General features: G+C 26.1%; 1 protein-coding gene across 1 annotated transcript; it reads right to left on the bottom strand.

The window, feature by feature from the left end:
- Positions 1-113: 113 nt before the first annotated feature.
- Positions 114-23,895, bottom strand: LOC145838239 (DNA excision repair protein ERCC-6-like). The gene is made up of 26 exons (XM_082945801.1): positions 23,764-23,895; positions 21,592-21,667; positions 20,626-20,810; positions 19,467-19,859; positions 18,893-18,983; positions 18,532-18,693; positions 17,937-18,095; positions 17,411-17,546; positions 12,507-12,677; positions 12,073-12,249; positions 11,771-11,917; positions 10,801-10,875; positions 10,413-10,506; positions 8,510-8,646; positions 7,969-8,079; positions 7,500-7,573; positions 7,280-7,355; positions 6,948-7,012; positions 5,928-6,027; positions 4,740-4,992; positions 3,303-3,413; positions 2,560-2,731; positions 2,064-2,176; positions 1,427-1,576; positions 731-798; positions 114-325 (listed from the first exon to the last, which is right to left on the bottom strand). The coding sequence occupies exons 1-26, from the start codon at positions 23,882-23,884 to the stop codon at positions 164-166; spliced, it is 3,579 nt and encodes a 1,192-aa protein (XP_082801927.1). The 5' UTR covers positions 23,885-23,895; the 3' UTR covers positions 114-163.
- Between the last annotated feature and the right edge of the window lie 489 nt (positions 23,896-24,384).

The following is a 24,384-nucleotide window of genomic DNA, read 5'->3' as shown; positions in this document are numbered from 1 at the left end:
CTTAACTTCAGAATTTCAAAAATATCTTGGTTTAAAAAAAAAGCCTATTTTAATAAAGTTGTATAGTTTTTAGTTTTAAACATCTAAAATACTGATAAAAATGTGTATGTTTCTCATATTAACATACAACCAATAACTACAAAATAATTTTATAAGTTATTTATTACGAGGTGAGGTATTTGTATTTGAGCTTCCACATGTTAACCCCTTCCACTTTGTTTTTATCGCAAATTTGTTTGAGCATGTTGAGGAATATGGCGTTGTGGCCCGACGGCAATTTGTTTTTGAACTCGCAAACCACCTCGTCCGTTGTAGCTTGGTTGTTCTGTTACAAGTTGAACAAAATATATTTATTTAAAAATTTATAAACTCGTTCTGTATTTCAAACATATTAAAATAAAAATTTCTTACTGTTTTTGTAAAAAAAAATCTAAATTACTTTCTACGCATATTATGCTTTATCTTTGTACACATAAATATTTAAGATACTCTTTTTATAAAAAATGCCTTTTTTGCTCTATGTCTTTGTATAAAGCTAAACAACTTAATTCTTATTTATGAATATAGATTATGTCAATTATAATTATTGTTAGCAGTTTTAATTTTTGTTGAAAAAACAAACACATTTTTGACTTAAAATAAAATCACAAACATAACCGTTATTTAAAAAATAAAAAATAACTGTTTTTCAAAATAAAAAACATAAATGTTTTATTGATATAAAACTTACATAAGCTTTGTTTTTCATGTAATTCACTATTCCGTTCCACAATTCTTCGTGTTTTTCATTTGAAAAATCTGGTGAAACAATGTTTTCAATAAAGTATTTTTCATTCAAAAAAGAGTTTTAGAACAATACTAGCTCAACTTTTCAAAGCTTTGAAACAGTATAAAAAACTTTGGAGACTTTTGTCTAACTGAAATTACAATAATACACATAAAATATTATATTAAAAAGTAACACAAGCTTTCATAATTGACGATATCTCAACATTTTATTCAACTTTTAGTAGTTTTAAATATTGATCATTGTAAAAAAAATAACATTTTAACTGTATTGACAAAAGTTTTTTAAACATTCTCCTTTAAAGAATTAAAAAGTAAAAAATCAACAAAAAGTATAAGAAAAAATTATATAAAATCATTCCAATGGCATACAAACTACGGCTCGCGGGTCAGAAAAAACTTAATTTAAGTTGAATCATTATAAGTATTTACAAATGTGATTTTAACTCAATTGTGAGCAAACTTATAGTGCTTTCAATATATGAAAAACATTTTAGTAAAATCTTGCTCTTATAATTTTTAGCAACTTTTTTTTAAATATTTTTTTCTTATAAGTATGGTTACTAAAAAGGCTTCCGATTCCTTAAATAAACGTAATTAAAATTATTTTTTTTAATTTAAACAATAACAAATTTCTAACGATTCGTCTTATTTTCGACTGTTTCATTTGTGACGTCATCGGAATCAGAGTCGCTGCTACTGCTGACGTCACAATTGTTTTGCAAGTTTCTCTTCTTTATCCTGGAAAGCAGCGAGGCGGAACCGGATGATGACGTCATTGGTGACCCGGCTGATGATAAAAAATAATATTATGAAAAAGATTTGATGAAAAATGTTCTTTTTTTTTTTTTGCAAATTTACTTATTTGCTTTTATTTTTCTATATCTAATGACGAGAAAAATTAACTACAAAAGTTTTAATAATTTTTTTCTTTTTTTGTTTCAACCTCAACCCATAAACATATTTAATTTTTAAAACAATTGTACTGAAAATAATCTTTAAATAAAAAATACCTACTAAGTCTTTTAAACTGAGATTCAAAAAATGTCGAAAAAAAATTGTAATTACTTAATTTAAAAAAATATCTAACAACTAAAAAATAGTTTTCTTTAAAACTTAATATAATTAAACATAACTGCTATTTTTTTTAAATATATATACTTATAAAAAAGGGTTGAATGACCAGCTAATTCCAACTTCAACAATAAAAATAATAAAGTATTGAAAATAAAGTATTTTTATTATAATAGAAATAGATTAAAAATAACAAAACCTACCCAATTTGTTAAAAGGTGATTCGTTGAATATATTTTTATTATCTTCTTTTGGTGATTGTTCTTTAATTTTCATCTCAGTTTCTTGTGTTAATTTAGATTTTTTCGCTCCAAACCTTTAAAATATAAATTGTATAAAATGATGAGGATCAATGAGCTTGGACATAAGTTTTAAACCGCTAAGAAATTGCATCACTCTTTCTAAAACTTCAATTTAAAATAACCCATTGTTATGAACAAACTAATTTAGTAGACTTTAAAATTAGTATTTAGAACGCGTTTAATAAACTGCTAGTCTATAATCAAATTAAAACGTGCATCGAAATGACAAGATTTACTACGTAAATAAAAATTAGCTTAGTTTACATAAGAAAGATCTATAAAAAGTAAATCATGTTGCTTTCACTTAAGTTTCCCCTTTTTATCCAAAATTCCATTTCAAGATGTGTAAGCTCAAACCTTTATACTGCATTTACTCGATATTTAATTGCAAACTTACACGAAATTGTTAGTTCTTTTTCTCTTGAGCGGGTTTTTGTATTGTTTTCTGGAAAGTTCGACGTTTCTTTTGACCTCCCTGACAACTCGGTCAGCTTCATTCTCGATAGCTAGGTAGTCGGTACACGAACTTTTTATTACTTTGTCGTGGTTGAACACTGTTTTCACTAATCCTGTAAAATTATTATTTTATCATTATTTAGTTAACAGTAATAATAATTAACTATAATAAACATTATTATGAATTTGTAACAAAATGTTGATACAAAAATTTCAATATTAATAGTAAATAAGTTCAATACTATTGAAAACAAAATTGAGTAACCAGCTTTTTTTTAATAAAGCCTATATTTACGTAATTAAAAATAAAATTATTTATAACGGTTATATAAAAAGTTTTGTGAAAAACTTTCTTTTGTATTCCTTGGTTATAGTAATACCATTTTGCTGTCAAAAAAAAATCTTTTTATACAACTAATGATTGACATTTCGCAGTACAATGCTTTTGTTTGAATACAGAAAACAAAGAACAATTTAAACTGATAGTTTTATTTAATTGTTAAAATCTGTTATCAAAACATAATTATTAGTTGTTTTAATAAATAAACAAAATTTATTCTTCATATTAATAACTTGACAAGCTTAAAATTAATTTACAACTGAAAAATTTTAAAGGGTGTTTCACATATTTTTGTTTAAAACTTGACAAAAAAGAATTATATAATAATTAATTTGATTAAAAACCTTTTTTGTGTAGCTTAGACAAAATATAATCGCAACCAGAATCTTTTACTTCGTTTTTTTCTTTATTTGTTTTCTTCTTCACAATATTATGAACTTCTATACCGTCTATTTCTATTAAAAATCAGAATTTAGTTTACAAAAAGATAAATTACATCTTCATGTACTTAAGGAAGCTTTTTAACATATGTGTTTACTCTTAAAAAAGAGTAATAATAACTGTGTTATGTTATAAAAGAATTTGTTTTGTTTATGTTTCGGCAAAATCACAAAGATTTCCAGGTATCTATTGGTTTTAGTGTGGTTTAAATTATGACTTTCTATTAAAAATAGTCAAAGTTAGACAGAAATATGTGTATGTTAAAAATAACTACATTACTCCAACAGAATACATTTTTAGAAAAATGTTATCAAATGTAATAACAGTAAAGGCCATTATGAAAGCAGTACTAAAATGTTAATTAATTTAAAAAGAAAAAAGAACATTGGCTCGTATATGAAAAATTAAAGTATTAGAGATAAATTAATTTTAATAGAGTAAAGAAAACTATCTACACTATGAGCTAAAAACCCACAACTTTTAAGTTTTTAGGAAATTTTAAAACTTAGACGAAATAGATCTACATTTTTGTAACTTAAGATCCTCAATTTTTCATAAAACTTACCTTGCATAGATAAAATGAAACAAATGCTTTAAAGTTAATAAAACAAACATATTTTATACTCCAGAAAATTCTTAAAACCGTTTTCAGTTTTCATATAAACTTCTAGGTTAAAAGAACTTGAGAATTATTACTCTACAACTATGGCAGGAGGGTAATTTTTAATAACTTTTTGGTTTCAATTTTTTTTAGCTTTTTTAGTTACTATCTTCTTTCACAAAGAGCCTACCTAACCTTATGAAAAAGTAATTCATAACTCAAAAGTATTTCAAAATCTTTAAAAAAATGTAGAAAATAGTTGGCAATTAAGATGATTTTTACAGAATATATAAAATTACAAAAACTCCCACAACACCGTACAATCCTATATAAGTACAAAAAAAACTAAAATATAAACTCTTATTTTCATTTTTGTTCTTCTTTTCAATTCTTTTATTCATACTTAACCGAAAATTATACAAACTTATTTTCAATTATAAAATAATAAATTAAAGAAACTTATTTTCAATTACAAAATAAAAAATTAAACAAACTTATTTTCAATTACAAAATAAAAAATTAAACAAACTTATTTTCAATTACAAAATAAAAAATTAAACAAACTTATTTTCAATTACAAAATAAAAAATTAAACAAACTTATTTTCAATTACAAAATAGAAAATTAAACAAACTTATTTTCAATTACAAAATAGAAAATTAAACAAACTTATTTTCAATTACAAAATAGAAAATTAAACAAACTTATTTTAAATTACAAAATAGAAAATTAAACAAACTAATTGTTTTCTTTTTCTTCTTCTTTTCGATCCCCCGCTCCCTTCTGAACCTCTCGAAGACCTTCTCCAGCGACGAGTTTATCTTGTTCTTCTCTTTACCTCCCTCCAGTGGCACCTCCGCCTCCTCTCGAGGATCAATCTTCTTCCTCTTCCGCTTGAGCTTCCTCACGTCGACTTCCGACCCGGTTCCGCTGAACAATGCAGACGTCTCGGTTCCGGTGTTTTTCCCTGCTCCGATATTCCTGTCTCCCACCTAATAGATAGTCAACGTTTACTTTTAGTCACTGTTTTGTTTTATTTCAAGAACCACTTTAATAATATTATGAGATTTTATATCAAAGTACAATACTCCTACATAATCAAATTAGTCACCGTTTTTATTTTTAATAAAATGTTCAGTTGTTATTGAACACATATCGTAAATAAATTTCTTGTTTGTAATTTTTCAATGACAAATAAATTTCAAGAATGATAAATCTGAAACAAGTATAACAAATTTAACGATTAAGACAAAATTATAACCATGCCTAGGCAATACTTATACACTGCTGTCAATAATTATTGTGCTCTACTTGTTCATTTATAAAATGATATTCTAATTAATTTATAAACAGTTGCTTTTCACTGAACACATTTTATTTAACAAGTTCTTTTGTGTATTGTACTAATTCATACTCAAATTTTTATTACGTGGTCTCAAAAATGTTGTGAGAAACTTGTACAGATAAAATTTATTAAATATTTAGAAAGCATTTCATTTTGTTTGATTTTGAATACACAATTAGATTTCATGTTTTTTTACTATTAAAACGCACTTATTTTACTGAAGTACTTTCTTTTATTGATAAATATTTTCAAGTAAATAAACCGCAGTTTTTATTTTCAGTCACTGTTTTTATTACTTGGTTTCAAGAACTATTGTATTCTAGTCGTTTAGAAGAGAAATACTTTTTTATTTTAAATTAATTAAATCTTAATTTGGTTTCACTGCCTCTTACATTAAATAAGTTTTATGCATGCATTTCGTTTACTGATATTTAACTTGTTATTTTCTAAGCACAAAACGGAATATTTGAAATATTTAATTAACTCAACAAACCAACTTTTACCGTGAACAATTACATTAAACATTTTTAAGTATTAAACCGCTAATAAAAGTAAAATATTTAATTAACTTAACAAACCAACTTTCAGCGTGAACAGTTCCATGAGATCGTTCTTCTTGAAGATGCGGTTGGCGAAAGGATCCTCCAAAACCCTATTCGTCGTGAATGTCTTGAAGATTTGTCTGTGAGGTAGAAAAATATTGAATTTAGTACTATATAATTTATATGTATTTTAGATTTCAGTTTAAAGAAATAGAAACATGTGGTTTCTTGATTAGCACACGGAAGAGCTGTAGAATATTTTGAAAAAAAGTTCAAGACGTAATTTAATAGTTTGTGTTAATAAAAGTATTGTGTTAAAGTAGATTTAGATTTTGTATAAAAAGTAGTCTTGAAGGTGTATCTGTAACATGAATAAAAAATATTTTTTTAAATAGGACACGATCAAATACTTGGCATTGAATTGATAAATATTCAACATTGACTATTACAAGTTATATACTTAAGTTTTTTTCAAGAGTAACAATCAAAGTTTTTAACTTGTATTCAAAAGGAAAATTACAAATTTATTAATTCACAAAACTATTCAAAAACAATGTTTCACTTATTTAATTAATGGTTCTAATGATATCCTCAGTTGCAATAAGTTTTAAAGTTACAGATAACTTAAATAACAAGTTTTAAAAATCCGCAATAGTGAGTTTGTGTTGATACTTATTAAAAACGGTTAGATAATTGTATCTAGAAAAAAAACATACTTTTTTTTAACTAACTAAATTTATTACTCGTAAAATTAAAAATATTAGCTTTTGAATATCAGTAGTATTTTAAATTTTGTTTTTATTTCAACTACCAATAACAATTTTTTTAAACTTTTAAATCTTATATAATTAAAAATACACTTTATATTTCATTTCTAATATTTATTCAATCAGGCTCATGAAACTAAACTAGTATGAGTTTTATTCAAACAAAAAACGGTTAAGACTTTTCTTCAAGTGTTTATAATTTTTTTAAATGTTTTCAATCAAAATTGCCCCTACGTTAAACATGCAAGTTTACTTTCTTCAATAGTATAATTTTTGTTGAAACTATCACTCACCTCTGATACATTTTTTCTTCTATGGTTCCACTGCAAATTAGCCTGAATATTTCAACCGGTTTATCCTGTTGTCAATTAATTTAATTACCTGAAATAAATAAACTCAACAAATTAAATTAAAAATTCACTAGTCCAGTTAATTCATTATTTAAAACAAATAAACTTAACAAATTAAATTTAAAAATACTATTTTTGTTGATTAACTATATTAATTAAACTAAATTAATTCACTGTAGGGCAGCTCATCAGACACAAAAAAATACCTGTCCAGTTCTCCATTTAATATTAATTAACTAAGCTACTTAATTTATTTATTATAATACTAATACTACCTGTCCGATTCTCCATGATCTTTCCTTGGCTTGGCCATCAGTTGATGGATTCCAATTTGGATCAAATATTACAACTCTGTTTATTCAAATTATCAGATATTTATTGGTATATTTATGTTAAATTGATTTATCAGGTATTCTTAAATATTCATAACAATAATTATTATTGAATAAAACATTGGAACTCGAATATTGTTCTTTAATCTAACTTCGTTCTAACCTGTCGGCTCCAGTTAAATTGACTCCCAAACCGCCTACAGTTGTCGTTAGAAGGAACAAAAACACTGACGAATCCTAGAAAAAATATTAGGCTTAAAACAATATTGAAATACAAAAAGAGCAACTGTATCAAAAAAAACAGTAGTTTTTGCTTACATCTACTAAGTTTAATCTTTTATTTGTGTTATTTCTGCAATGATACATAGAATAAACTAAGATAAAACTATTCAAAATTTTACATAACCAAGTTATATCATTCACGCATCAATTTGATATACACTAAAGATTTGTTCAAAAAGCATAACTGCTTGAGAATAAATAATAATAAATGAAAGGAATGGAGAATCCTAAATAATGTAAAACTTAAGTAAAACAAAAAAAAAGTTTTTTTATACACTTCAATTTAAAATTCAACAAATCATTAACTAAATTAAAAAATAATTATTAAACTAAACATAAAACTAACTAACCTCATTGAACTGCTTGCAAAGGCCCCCTCTGCTCGATATGTTCGTGTCTCCAGACATTTTTAAATGTTTGTACTCTCTTTGCTTGACAAACTTCTCCATTATCGACAACAGCTGTAAAGAATATAAAGTTTATAAGTAAGTTTATGTTAAAATAGCAACACAATATAAGTATTCAAGAGTGATCTTATATAAAACAAGGTTAGTAAGTACATCAAAAATATTTTAATTAATTTTTTGTCAAAAATTCCATGATTGTTCAAATTTAAAGTTTTGCATTGAAAACCTAAGAAATTGAATATAAAACTAAACGAGTTAAGTTAGACTAACATCAAAACTTTTTTTTATGCTGCTACATTAATATACTTAAATTTATTTGTTGTCATAGACTATTAAAAAACGATACAAAAATAACTTGCTTAAAAAAACACTTCATAAACACCTTTTTGTGATTAGCAAATGCTCCGTTTAAAAAAAAATATTTAATCATATTTTTATCACTTATTTTTCATTTACAAACGAGCAGTTCTAACTAAAACATTACCTTTTTGCTGTTGGTGAACAGCAAAACCCTGTTTCCGTTTTTCTTCCAAATTTTCAGCAGTTGATCCAAAGCTACCATTTTACCTGATTTCTTCCAGCACCCGTAAGCATCATCACTATTCACTACTGATGTTGTATCTGTAAATTAATTATTATCTAATACTGATGTTGTATCTGCAAATTAATTATTATCTAATACTGATGTTGTATCTGCAAATTAATCATTATTTAATACTGATGTTGTATCTGTAAATTTATTATTATCTAATACTGATGTCGTATCTGTAAATTTATTATTATCTAATACTGATGTCGTATCTGTAAATTAATTGTTATCTAATATTGATGTTGTATCTGTAAATTAATTATTATCTAATACTGATGTTGTATCTGCAAATTAATTATTATCTAATACTGATGTTGTATCTGTAAATTAATTATTATCTAATACTGATGTTGTATCTGTAAATTAATTATTATCTAATACTGATGTTGTATCTGCAAATTAATTATTATCTAATACTGATGTTGTATCTGTAAATTAATTATTATCTAATATTGATGTTGAATCTGTAAATTAATTGTTATCTAATACTGATGTCGTATCTGTAAATTAATTATTATCTAATAGTGATGTTGTATCTGTAAATTAATTATTATCTAATACTGATGTTGTATCTGTAAATCAATCATTATCTAATATTGATGTTGTATCTGTAAATTAATTATTATCTAATACTGATGTTGTATCTGTAAATTAATTATTATCTAATACTGATGTTAAACTGCAAATTAATTGTTATCTAATACTGATGTTGTATCTGTAAATTAATTGTTATCTAATATTGATGTTGTATCTGTAAATTAATTGTTATCTAATACTGATGTCGTATCTGTAAATTAATTATTATCTAATACTGATGTTGTATCTGTATATTAATTATTATCTAATACTGATGTTGAATCTGTAAATTAATTGTTATCTAATACTGATGTTGTATCTGTAAATTAATTGTTATCTAATATTGATGTTGTATCTGTAAATTAATTATTATCTAATACTGATGTTGTATCTGTAAATTAATTGTTATCTAATACTGATGTTAAACTGCAAATTAATTGTTATCTAATACTGATGTCGTATCTGTAAATTAATTGTTATCTAATACTGATGTTGTATCTGTAAATTAACTGTTATCTAATGTTGATGTTGTATCTGTAAATTAATTATTATCTAATACTGATGTCGTATCTGTAAATTAATTGTTATCTAATATTGATGTTGTATCTGCAAATTAATTGTTATCTAATGTTGATGTCGTATCTGCAAATTAATTGTTATCTAATGTTGATGTCGTATCTGTAAATTAATTATTATCTAATACTGATGTCGTATCTGTAAATTAATTGTTATCTAATACTGATATTGTATCTGCAAATTAATTGTTATCTAATGTTGATGTCGTATCTGTAAATTAACTATTATCTAATACCGATGTTGTACCTGCAAAAATTAAATTAATTGTTACTTGAATTATATAGTGCTAGATGCATCCTTTATATAATATATCACTACTGATGTACCTGCAAATTAATTATTATCTATTTGTATTACTTTGTACTTGATATTTATAATTTAACTGAAATAAAAAACAAATTATAATATATTAACCATTTACCTAATATTATTGTTGTTGGTTCAATTATTTTATATTTGTAAGAAAACATATATATTATAATTTCCTATAATTTAACTGATATTATTAATGTTGTGGTTCAATTATGTTGTGAGTGTGAATACTCATATAATATACTTACTTATAATTTACCTGATATTATAGCCGGTTCTATAATTTATACTAGTGAGGGCGAATACTTATATATTATATTTACTTATGAATTACCTGATATTGTAGCTGGTTCTATTATTTTATATTTGTGAGTGTGAATGTCAGGATGATTGCAGACCTCCGCCATCGACCTTATGGTGGCTAGAACCTGATAAATTTTTAATATTTATTTAAAAAGTATTATGGTAGATATGTAAAATTATTTTAACGTTTTAAGCAGATTATTCTGAATAAAACTGATAAAATAACAGTTCAACTTTTAAAGCTTAAAAGTTGGTCTGAATTTTATCCTATATCAACTTTTCAGTTGATAATTTTAAAATTCAGCTAAATACTTAAAGTTTAAAAAAAGTTATTCATAAAAACTATAAAAACATAGTTATTAGACACAAAAAATATTGCTGAGTCTACATTTCTTAAGTAAGAAAGTTTCTAAACTTACAGAATTTCTATCGCTTGATTTATGCAGTATTCCGTGAACCCTTGATGAATTTAATATCTGCTGGTAGACTTCTATCTGTTTGAAATAAGTTAAATAAGATTACTTTACAGTCCTTTGCTGGTTGATGTGCTTATTTTCCTTTTTTAGACTTATGCCAATAAATTTATTTTTCAGACTTTAAATTTTTTAAACAAGTACAACCTATGTTAAAATATCAGATGCGCATTAATTTGATTTATAAAACAATAATGCCTTCTACCAAAAGAATCAATTTTTTTCCTTGAAATCCGGGAAAACAAGTACATTTGTTATGAAATATTTCTGATGTCAATTTTAGTTTGTAAATTTTTTTAAACGTTAGTATAAATGTAGAGAAGTTATTCTAAGTTTTGTGATTTTCTTCACCTTTAACAAACATCTTAAACTTTTATAAATAAATCAAACTTGCTCTTCTTTCAAACCTTACATGAGAACGTGATCGATTTTTGGATAATTTTTATTTAAGCAATGTATTCATAAAAAAAGTTATAAAAACCTGTTCTTCAGTAAGTTCGCACATTAAAACGTGGTCTTTCTTTGGAGGTAGTTTGATTATTATCAATCTATAATAGTTTCTAACTCTTGACAGAAATTTATTTGTAAATAATTTTTTTTTTAAACCTTTTCTTCAGTGAGTTCACTCATTAATACATGATCTTTCTTGGGAGGAAGTTTAAGTAAATAAATAATCTAATAAATTAATAAAAAATCAAAAAAATATATATATTTCACCTGTTCTTCAGTGAGTTCACACATTAACACGTGGTCTTTCTTGGGAGGAAGTTTAAGTAAATAAATAATATAATAAATTAATCAAAAAAAAATATTTTACCTGTTCTTCAGTGAGTTCGCACATTAACACGTGATCTTTCTTGGGAGGAAGTTTAAGTAAATAAATAATATAATAAATTAATCAAAAAAAATATTTTACCTGTTCTTCAGTGAGTTCGCACATTAGCACATGATCTTTCTTGGGAGGAAGTTTCAGCATCTTTTGTACGTCCGACTTCATCCTCCTCAACAAGTGGGGTTTGATCGTTTCTCGCAAGGAGAGAGCGCATTTCTGTGCTATTTGAACCTGTGAGAAGTTTATATATGTATTAAAATTGTGTTGAAAACGAGTAGTATAACGGATTTTTCGGAATTAAAAAGAACACTTTTGTGCTATTTGAACCTGGGTGAACAATTTATAGTTTAATAGATTTTTTATCAAAATCTAACAAAATAACAAACTTCAACATCAGTTGCACTTGTGTATCCTCCAATCTCAATGGGTGTGGAGTATTCCTCCATGAACACCTCCCTGGTGCCCAGTTTTCCCGGGTAGACGAAATCGAACAAACTCCACAACTCCTCCAACTTGTTTTGAAGCGGGGAGGCAGAAAGTATTATTCTGTGCGGAGTTTGGACCTGTGGATTATTATTTGGTTGAAATAAACACTTGTTTACTGTTTTCTGCATTAGTAGTATAAAAGTATTAAAATGTAGAAGAAAACTGAAAATTAAAACGAAACATATAAAGCTGTTTAATAAATAGTTACTTAGGATTACGAAATTCCAGACTTTTTATATTTACAAGTTGGTACAACCTGGAGAGTCTTTACTTTTCTTTCATTCTAATAACCAGAAATGACAACAAACAATAATTTCCAACAATCAAATCAAACCCTTTTAACTGCCACCGTGGTCCTGCTGTCCGGGTTCCTGATCTTGTGACCTTCGTCAAGTATGACGTAGTGCCACGCAGTGTCCAGTATGACGTCATCGCTACGTCGCATCCGCTCATACGACGTCACAATTACCCCGTTGCTTTTCGATACCGCGTATATCAGGTTTTCCTGGTAAAACATATGACTAGTTCTTATTAGGAAAACTATTTTTTCTAAATGTAAGTTCAATATATATGTATGCATGTTCGTAATACAATTATTTATATCTTTAGTTTTTAAATCTATAATAACTATAATACAAACTTTGAAAATTGTGTTAAAAGATGCATTACAAGAAAAAGTTTTCCTGGAAATATAAGATGTAATACTAAAAGGCGTTAAGTCCTAGAGGTCCTGATAAGCTAAACTTATCTGAATATATACCACAGATGTTATTGTTTAAAACTTTATTCCGACTACGGCGTTTCACTGCTCTCAAATAAATTTTAGAACAGATCTTCGGAGTCTCAAAATCTAGTCATTCTTAGAACTTTTTTTATGTTTGTAGGCTGTGCTTAAAAGAATCAACAGCCGTTATGTATGCGTTAAAAAAGGAAGGTTGTTTAAATAAGAGGAGCGAATTTATATCGTCTTGTCGACATATAAAAAAGCTTCTCTTAAAACACAACAAATTTTGAAGCATTTTATAGACAATTAACTGTTGTTTTCGTTAATTTTAGTTGTTTGATTAGTTAGAAGGTAGATCGATTTTTGTACTGAATATTTGTAATGTACAATATTACGTCATACTGTTTTTTGTTTTCTTGCATAACTTTTGTATTTTTGTATCTTTTTTTAGTACCGTGCTTTTTATTTTGAATTTAACTGGCTGATGATTAAAGCTTTATGAAAAATTAAAGCTTTATGAAACATATGTTCCAGAATTTTTAAAATCGCCATTTCAATAAATTATTTAAAAGCCCTTCAAGTGGGCTCAGTTGAAAGTGTTTAAGTTTAAACATTAACCTTATTTTATATATATATATATATATATATACCACAGATGTCCCAAGCAAAAGTTTATTTTGTGTATTTTAGTTCTATATAAATATATATATATATATAATAAGGTTAATGTTCAAACTTAAACACCTTCTACTGAGCCCACTCGAAGGGCTTTTAAATAATTTATTGAAATGGCAATTTTTAAAATTCTGGAACATATGTTTCATAAAAACAAAGAAGATTGTCTCTAATCTTCAGCCAGTTCAAATTTAAAATAAAAAGCACTTTGGTAAACAAAGATGCAAAAGTTTACAAAAAAACAAAAACAATATGACGTAAGAATTGAACATTGTACATTACAAATATTCAGTACAAAAATCGATCTACCATCTAACTAATCAAACAACCAAAATTAACGAAAACAACAGTTAATTGACTATAAAATACTTCAAAATTTGTTGTATTTTAAGAGAAGCTTTTTCATATGTCGACAAGACGATATAAATGCGGTTACAATGATAAACTTAATTTTGAAACAACGGAGCAAAAAAACAAAACGACCAATAAAAGTGAAAGAAAGTGAAATAAAATTTGGTATAATCCCCCATTCTATACTTCAGTTAAAACAAACATCGGCAGAGAATTTATAAATTTATTAAAAAAACGTTTCAAAAAAAATAAACCATTATCAAAGATATTTAACAAACATAATATGCGAATCAGTTATTCATGTATGGCGAATTTGGAGAGATTAATTAAGTCACATAACCAAAGGATTTTAAACAAAAGTAATTTAATCAAATAAATCTGTAAATATAATTTGAAGGGGGGCAATTGCCGGTCAGAGAACATTATTTATAAGGCAACAGTTAACTCTGACCTTAAAAAGAAGTTCTACATCGGCCTATGCTCCACTCAATTCAGATTTCGGTATGCCAACCATAAAAAATCCTTTAAAGGTGGTGTATACGAAAATGAAACTGAGCTTTCGAAGTATGTTTGCGGCCTTAAGCGCAAAAACATTGATTTTAAATTAACTTGGGAGGTGATAAAAAGAGCACAGCCAATAGCAGATGGTAACAACCCTGTTTGTAGGCTGTGCTTAAAAGAATCTACAGCCGTTATGTATGCGTTAAAAAAGGAAGGTTGTTTAAATAAGAGGAGCGAATTTATATCGTCTTGTCGACATATGAAAAACCTTCTCTTAAAATACAACAAATTTTGAAGTATTTTATAGTCAATTAACTGTTGTTTTCGTTAATTTTGGTTGTTTGATTAGTTAGATGGTAGATCGATTTTTGTACTGAATATTTGTAATGTACAATGTTCAATTCTTACGTCATATTGTTTTTGTTTTTTTGTAAACTTTTGCATCTTTGTTTACCAAAGTGCTTTTTATTTTTAATTTGAACTGGCTGAAGATTAGAGACAATCTTCTTTGTTTTTATGAAACATATGTTCCAGAATTTAAAAAATCGCCATTTCAATAAACTATATATATATATATATATAAAGGTTTATTTAAAGATGCAAAACTCAAAGGACTCGAGTTTCGTGACTATTCACTCATCAGCTTCAAAACAAGTTTAAAATTTTAAACAAGATTTTAAACTTGTTTTGAAGCTGATGAGTGAATAGTCACGAAACTCGAGTCCTTTGAGTTTTGCATCTTTAAATAAACCTTTTTAATAATAAAGCCCTCAAGGTGGGCTCAGTGTGAAAAATTTAATTTATTAAGTTAAATAACTAAATTTTATATATATATATATATATATATATATATATATACATATAGAACTAAAATACACAAAATAAACTTTTGCTTGGGACAGCTGTTTCTGCGTTTAATACGCGTCTTCAGCCAAGTTTTATTCAATGAAAAACAAACTTGTAAGTACAGCAATAAAATTATACAAAATTAGGTATTACGTAATAATAGAATAGATAGTTAATTTTTGACAAAATTATTAACAGAGTTTTTAGATAAATTGTTTTCTATAATGTATGCAGCCAGTTTGTAATTCGTTTCCTTATGTTTAGAGATTCAGATTTTTTAACTTTTAAAATTTCGATTTTTTCCGCGTTGCACAATTTACATCCGTTTTTTAAATTATACTTATTTTTCGTTCTTGTTAATATTTCCCACTGAATTCTAAAATTGACCTTGTAATTTTTTAGTTTCCAAATGTATTGCGATAATGTTGTCGTACTTTTATGTTTTTCGTGTTTGAAGCTGTACTTGTGCTTTGTGTAGCGATTCTTGAACGATAGTCCAGTCGAGCCGACATAAAACTTAGTCTGATTTTCAGTTATGACTGTCGCTTTATATATAATATTTTCCATTAGGCAACTTCCATTTACCGGGCATTCTTGTTTTTTGCAGTCACACATTCGCCTCTCTTTGTCCTGCGTGTCTAACATCTTTCGATTGTGTGCCATTATAAGTTGTTTCATGTTTGGCATGCAGGAATAGGACACTTTTAGTGTCTTCCTCTTAAAAACTTTACAATATGGATGGTCTTCAGTAAAGTTTTTGTCCACAATCTCTAGGAAGCGCTTCCCAACCCGTGTTGCCACACTTTTGCAGAATGGAGCATTGAAATATAAAATATTTCTTCTCCTTCTTTTCTTGTTCTTACCCTTCTCGCTTTTGTGGCTATAGGCTAACTCGTGATCGTACCCACTTTCTCTTATAGCTTCCTGGTATTGCTAGGTTGTTTCCTTAAAAATGCTTTGACTGCTAGAAATCTTCTGGAGGCGGTTATTCACTGCGACCGGTATGTGTTTTAAAACATGCTCTGGGTGGTTTGACTTGCTATTCACATAAACCGTATGCGCATTTGGTTTTCTATACGGCTTATGGCTTTCATTTTGAAGATCTAAAGTTACATCTAAGAAGTCTGTTACAAACAGATTGGCTTCGATAGTGACATCAAAACCAATGTTCTTAAAGACTTTTCTTAGATGTTTGACTTTTCTCTCCATATCTGGTCCCGGTAGAATGTCCACCACTGCTAAACCATCGTCACGGTATATACCAAAGTTACCATCTCTAAAGATTTTTTCCTTCTTCAATATATCTAAAATATATAGACCAACCAGTTCGCAAATTTCTGCGCCATGAAAGCTTCCCATTGGTACATCAAAGCTGTTCTTGTTATGCTTTTTCGACCATGGTTCACCCTCGTGGAACAGTACTGATTTGCAGTCATATATATATAAATAGTCATATATATATATATATATATATATGACTATTTAAAAATTCCTATTAGGGAATTGTTTAATAAATTGCTAGAATATCAGTTTTTCCAGGTAATATATTTAACTAGTCAACAAAAACTTATGGGTGAATAAAAAAATTAAATGTTCTCCTGAAATGTTTAATAACTGGTTGAAAAAGTCCTAAATAACTTGAATAAGGTTACATGACAATTCAAACTCCAAAAAAAACAATATTTTCTGAAATAGTTCAAAACTTATTAAAACGATTATTATTAAAAAATAAGTTTTATTTCCTAAGTTATACTATATAAAACTATTAGTATTTAAAATTTTATCTTTGAAACCGCGTATATCAAATTTTCCTGGAAAAATGTTTGAGTAGCCGGAATTAGACATAACTTGACAACAGTCATGCTAAAAATCGAACAGAAAAAAATGTCTTAAATATACTTATGAGTATTTTTTTCTTAATTTAGTTTCATGTATTTGTTTTACTCAAACTCATAGATGTGCACAATTATTCTTGCTGTCTCGTAAACGCTTGAAACCTAATTTTGTTATTAAGAGAAAATATATTGAAATAAAAAATATTAAAATACTATTCGACCATTTCTTTTTTCCAAACAGTGTATATTTTTAAAAATATACATCAAAGCTGATAAGACTTAAAATAATACTTTGATTCAACCAACCATTTTCCCCTTGTAAGTACCACTGGAATGCAGGACAGCCACCCTGATAGTCGGAAACCACTGGTGAAATGCTTGTACCCACAAGTGCATGATTGTTGTGGGGCACACAAGGAGAACTGGACCCAATCCGACGTATCTGTGATTTTTTAAACGTTCTGCTTGAAAAAATATAAACCCTTTTATCTTTTTTGTAGTACTTTTGTTCGACATAGTGTTTATATTGAGTTTAAAAAATATTTATAAATTTTAATAAGACGAGTATCAACTTGTCATCATTATAAAATACTCTTAATGTAATAAAAGTAAAACAAAACAGCAAAAGTGTTAAAAGTTTCTTATTAAAACCACTTTGTATTTAAAAATAAACAAAATTCAGCTGAAAATCGACAAATTTAAACTTTTCCGTTTTAGAATAAAATTTTTGTTTAAGAATTATTAAGAATAAATTTACATTTTTAGTGAAAAAAATCTTGTATATTCAATCAGAATAATTCAAAACGTTTTTAATCGAAATCATCAAACTAACGAGAACAGTTCGTTGTGATCGTGTAACTTAGAGTGCTTCAAAGCTCGCAGGAAAGCGACGATCTGCACCGTCTTGCCCAGCCCCATCTCGTCTCCCAGTATCCCTCCCTGCTTCCTCTTGTGGAGTTCCCACAACCACGTCAGCCCCGTTTGCTGGTGCCTGGTTGAAATATTTTATATGCCTGGTTTAAATGGTGAGTTAAATGTATAATAAATAATAAATCAAAATAATGGTGAGTTGATAAATCATAAAACATTGATGCCTTTCAGGTCAACTTTTAAAATGTGCAAAGAGAAGAGCAATTATTATAAAAAAGAAAAAAAAAAAACTTTAAATAGAAGTTCTTTAAACAATCAGGTTTGGGAGTATTTAGAACGAGCCTTTTGACATATAAAATTGTGATTTGAACTTATTAGGTGTAAAATGGCAATATGCAGCGTAAAAACCTTACTAGGATACAAAATTGCAGCTGACATAAATTCAAAACTAGTCTTTTTTTTTTGTAACTGTTACTGATGTAATACTAAAACAAATACTCAAATCCAAGTATTTTGTTGTTCTTATTTCAAAAAATGTTCAAACAAATCCCGCTCACTTATAAAGTTTGTTCCACGTTTCGCCAGGAACTTTCAATTGTTTATCAATAATTTCATCTTTATGTTTTTCAGTTTGTTGAACGCTTTGTATTTTTTTCATTTTGAGATATTCCTCAATTCGCTTTTTGTACGCTTTGTGAGTTCCATCATCATATAATTTTCTAAATCATATTTCAAAAATCCATACATTTGTTTTGAGAAGTATTCACATAACTGACTATATCTCAAGAGATTAATTAAAATTTATATATTCCATAGTAAGTATCTTATAGTTTTTACTTTAAAATAAAAATCAATTCTAATTTTTGTGAAGATAATTTCTATGACTACTTATGGCCTTAAGTAAATAAAACTACTAACTTATTTTTATGTTTTTTGCCTTTCTTTTTCTTTTTTGATTTTTTCTTGTAAAGTAAATCTGTTGCTTCATCTATTCCAGAGGCTTCTGAAGCTAAATAATTAATTAGTGCTTAAAAGTATTTTTAATAATATACCAAGCACCAAATAAAATTAAAACAAAAAAATATTTAATTAAATTAACAACAAAAAAGTTAGTGTAAAACTTTTAGTTATTGTTTTATAAAATGTCGTTTTAAAGTTATAATTACGTTTTTTTTTAAATACATTTTGAAAATAAATCTTAAAAAAAATTAAGGTTAAAATTTTTATTTAAATGAACACGTTACACATGAAAATTCAGCATAGGTAAGTGAATTTTCTACTTCCATAAAAAATAAAATTTGGCAAGAACAACTTTTATGGTACACAACAAATCGCAAACTTTTTTACTTTAACATAACTTACTTAAGTACCATTAAAAACATTCCAATTATAAAATCTAAGCAGAGAAACATCAATAAAAACTTGAGATTAACTTATGAAATACTCAACACTTATATAAACAGTTTTTACGGTAAAAGTATTTACTACTAACAAAATTCAGACTCTTCATCAGGCGAGGGCTGGTATTCATCAGCTTCGTGAAAAGTTTTTATATTTTTTGCACGCATAAAATTACTATCTTCAGCATTAAACAACCCATTTTCATTTTCTTCTTTCGCAACATCGGGTTCAGATTTCACTACTGGGGCTTTTTCTAACTTTTTCTTTTTTGTTATTTTTTCCTTGTTTTTAATACTTTTTGGAGATTCGGCAGCAAAGAACAAGTTGTCATTTGCCAACGTCAACTTTTTAACAGGTTTCTTTTCAAGCGGCTTCTTTTCTAGTTCGAACGGATTGGCGAGACCTCTCTTGATGAGATCGTCTTTGCTGTTCGTTGTGTTTCCTGAAGTTCCAGCCTCTGAAGTGCTGATGTGGTCTTGTATTGCTGTTTGGTATGTGATGTTTTACTATATAAATGTAGTTTATTTATACATACTTATATGATGGCTATATACTGAAGTTAATGACTAAAAGTTTTTAAGTGACCATGTATTGCTGTAAATTTTATTTATTATTAAATTAACTTATTATATGCAAAAACAGACATTTTAACATGTAAGGTTATGTAAGTTTATATTTGAGACTTAGAATTGTAAAAAATATATCTTAATAGTACATATTGGTAATAACTAGAGTCATAATTTATTACACTTTCAATTAAATTTTAAAACCAACTTTACTTAAAAAAAAAATACTGTTGACAAAGAAGCGCAACTAAAATTTACTAAACTTTTTTTTTGTTTATTTGCATTTCTATTAATATTTATTAATAGCTTTAAATAAAATACAAACGTTAAATTTTTTTGTTAAAAAGCTGCAGTTGTTTAGAGTTTAACAATGAAATAATAAAAAATTAGAAATATAGATATAAATCTAGTCCTTATAAGCATTTAAATTTTATAAAACAAAATATCAACTTTTAAATAAATAAGTAAAGCAGAAATTGATTCAAAACACTTCAGTAGAATCCAATTATTATTTTATACAAATTTACTCTCTATAAGCGATTTAGTTTAATTTAAATCTAAAATAGTATAAAGTAGGTGAAAAGCTGAAATTAATTGAAAACACTTCAAAACAATCCACTTAATATTGTATATAAATTTAATCGTTTATAAGCAACTAAGTAGTTTTTAAAACTAAATACCAACCCTTCAAATCAGCCCTGGCCACATTCAGAACGGCCTTAGCTTTTGTGAGCTTTCGCATCAACACAGCCTTGTTGTGCTTCAAACCGTCTAATTTTTGAAAGTTGACCACAGTCGGTGCCGATTTCACTTTTGTTTGCAAATCCGTTATTTGCTTTTTAACTTGGTCCAGCTGGCCTTTGATCAGCCTGCGTAAGAAGAAATTTTATTTTTGTGTTCCTTACATAGTTGGTTTAAGACATGGTGCATTTTAGATGTTAAAAAAAACATTAATACTTTTTTTAAGTTAAAAAAAAATGTTGCTGCATACAGTTTTTATACAAAATATAACTCAGATACAGTTTTTAAATATTTTTATATTTTAAAGTAATTTTGTAGTATGCTAAACGTTATGTAAAAATTTAGTACAACATTTTAAATTTTTAATTATAAAACTGAGTTTTCACTAGATTATCTATACTTATATTATAATCATAGATGTTAAACTGCCTTATTTATTGCATTTATAATTAAAATTTAGAGCTTAACAGTTTGTTAACTTAGATAAATATTTAAACTATATTTTATAAGTATAGATAACAACATTTAAAGTGTTATAAACAGCAAGTTATAAAAAAAAGATGATTTTTAACAAAGAAGTACAAAAATAATTAAAACTTTATAAGACTTCAATTAAGCTTGAGTGCTTAAAAAATAATAAACTTAAATAAATTTTGTTTCATTAGTGATTAAAAAATTAAGAATTTGTCATCAAAATATGTTTTATTTTCAACATTTGGTTGTATTTACTTGTTCAAATAATATTGTGTAACTGTTAATATAAAAAATATTCAAATAAAAATTGAACAATAAAATCAACAGTAATACATTTTATAAACAAATTCATGGTTCAAAATTTGTGTTTAAGTTTAAATACTTTGTAGCAACGAAATATTTTTATAAATAAACAAAAACACTTTTTAAACTAACGTGTAGCTATCATTTCCTGATTCTACTTTTTTTCTATATATTTCTAGTTTCTTGTTCTCATAATTTCGAATTTGACCTAAAATACAGTTTGACAGCTTTTATATTACTAAAAATTAGCTTTTTAAATTAATAAATATCACAATCCTGATAATTTTGTAGGATTCTACTGTTGTGTACAACCACACTAAAATCCATAGTTAAATGTAAACTTACTTACACTTAGATAAACTTAAAAGTAATATTCGATAACACTTATAACGATACTCTATATAAAGCTAGGCATGACAATGAATGAAAATGTTGTGTTAAAGAACAATTGCAAATACTAACAAATACATAAAGAACATAAAATTTAGAAAATACTTTAAATGTGGTCTAAACTTTTACACCAGAATTAAATCTAACAGTAATTATACTTTGAGAATGTTTAAATTAAAATGAGAATTAATTGCTTGAAACTAAAATTATAGTTATATTTATGAGAAGAAAACATTGTTAAATAAAAACATTACACAAAACAATCAAAATGTCTATTATAGCCATAGCCTGCTGCAGTAAACATGTTATTCAAGAATAGACATTTATATTGTTTGATTGTTTTGCGTAATGTTTTTATTTTACAATATGTTCGCATAAATATTTTTATAATTTTAGTTTTAAACAGTTAATTCTCATTTTTATTTAAACATTCTGAAAGTATAATTAATGTTAGATTTATTTCTTGTGTAAAAGTTTAGACCACATTTAAAGTATTTTCTAAATTTGATGTTCTTTATGTATTTGTTAGTATTTGCAATTGTTCTTTTGGCACAACATGTTCAAACATTGTCATGCCTAGTTTTATATAGAGTATCCCTAAGTTTTATTGAACATTACTTTTAGTGTAAGTAAGTTTATATTTAACTAAGGTTTTTAGTGTGGTTGTACACTGCAGTAGAATCCTACAAAGTCTTAAAAGAAACTAGTTTTGAATACACTAAAAAATAGTTATACATGTCAACATCAAGGGCATAGAGGAGTCCAACATTTTTTATTTTTACTAAAAATAACATCACTTATTTTATGAAAGCTTTAAATACAAACTACAAGCCACTTTTTACAGAATTAAATAATCTTATTTAACCTCTGATAAATTGTAAATTTTGTAAAATGTTTCCGATAAAAGCAAATGGACCCCTAATTTTTTAGGGTCAATTTTCTCACAAATTTTAAAAATCACTAAAAAAGGTTGAAAATGTCTGATAACTCAGATCAAACTATATAAAATAAGATAAACTTGTAAGAGTCTAGGTAGACCCCCTATGACCTTGAACTATACAATTAGGTACTTTGTATATATTTTTCAAAGTAAGCAATAATAAAATACTAGTATATAAAATTTTCAAATTGTCCTTTTGGAATGTCAATTGATATTAGTGGTTTTTGTGTTTATCTTAATTACTATTAATAAAACTTGCTTGCTGACAACGCATTTGAAAGCACTTCTAACAACAATAATGAGTATAAAGTAAAATCTTTGTTGATTATTTTATAGTATAATAAGTTTATATATATAGTAGAACATTTTTTAATATAAAAAAATTACAACTTTAAAAAATTAAAACTTATTATGTAGACTTTTGTCTAGATTGTACAAAACATGCTGTGCTTACAAACTTTTAAATAAAAATTTAGACTTGAACTAAATAGTTTTTTCAAGCTTTTTTAATATACAAAATTAAACAAATAAACAATAAAATTGTAATGCTAAATTTATTTGCTTCAGCTTCTTTTTGTTGCTTTGTTTTAAAAATTTATGATTGCAAAATATTACTTTTAAAGTAAAATATATAATAACTTTTTTAGTTTTTTTTTAATCAAGTGGTTTTTGTAAACTTTGTAAATTATTTTTTATGTTTAAAAGAAATTCTTTTTAATTACGAGGACTGTAATTTTAAAAACACATACAAATCAATGAAACTATTTGTTAGAACATATAACATGTTACTAATTCAATAAAAGTATACTATTTTATAAGCATGATATATGATAGATAAAAAATATTGAACTTTATAAGTTTTTAAACATTTAAATTACTTAAAAGGGAATTTATACAACTAGAATTCATTACAAAATGTAAAACATAAAACCATTATAGCTTAATAAACTATACTTAAATAAGTTACAACTTACTTTTTTCAAACTGTTCTTGATCTAATACTTTAGAAACTCCTTTTATTTGGAATAACTCATCAATGTTTTCACTACTACTATGAGCAGATGTGTTTTTTAGGTAATTTGTTATTTTGTTCATTTTTACTTGTGTTAATCTAAAATTATGTTAACACTCAGGTAAAACTCATGTAAAAAAAAACACATATTATGTTCAAACTATACTAACTGTTAACAATTTTTTTCAATGGAGATGTGAACAAAACAACAACAGTTTATAAAGTAGTTAGTTTATTAAAAACTGACACACATTTCTCTGTGTTAAACTTATAACAGAGTTTCCCTGATATAAATGCCAGTACTTGCTACTTGTAAATATTAAAACTTAGTTTGTTTACAGGGTTGCAAAACGCATTTTAAAAATTCTTTTGAGGCTTGCTAATTACTTCCAGGTATTTTTTGAAGAACAATTTTTTGTTTTACTTTGAGTAAAAAATTAAATTTGAGATAATAAACTGTCTTAAATAGCATAAAAACATTGAAATTATACTGTATAGCTACTTTAAATGCGTTTTTTTAACAATTATATTTGTAAATAATCAAATTTAAATATTTTAAAAGTAAAATTTCTTTCAAGTTTTA

Source organism: Thalia democratica, chromosome 6 (assembly GCF_965202585.1).
Source record: "Thalia democratica chromosome 6, ktThaDemo2.hap1.1, whole genome shotgun sequence".
In the NCBI taxonomy this organism is placed as follows: domain Eukaryota; kingdom Metazoa; phylum Chordata; class Thaliacea; order Salpida; family Salpidae; genus Thalia; species Thalia democratica.
This window is presented reverse-complemented; position numbering and strand designations above follow the sequence as displayed.

Coding starts and splice junctions, on each gene's coding strand:
- LOC145838239 (XM_082945801.1), bottom strand. CDS start 23,884: ATGAACAAAATAACAAATTACCTAAAAAACACATCTGCTCATAGTAGT. Junction 8,647..10,412: donor AGAACCAGCTACAATATCAG/GTAATTCATAAG, acceptor ATTAATTTACAG/ATACAACATCAGTAGTGAAT. Junction 2,732..3,302: donor GTCTAAGCTACACAAAAAAG/GTTTTTAATCAA, acceptor ATAATTTTACAG/GATTAGTGAAAACAGTGTTC.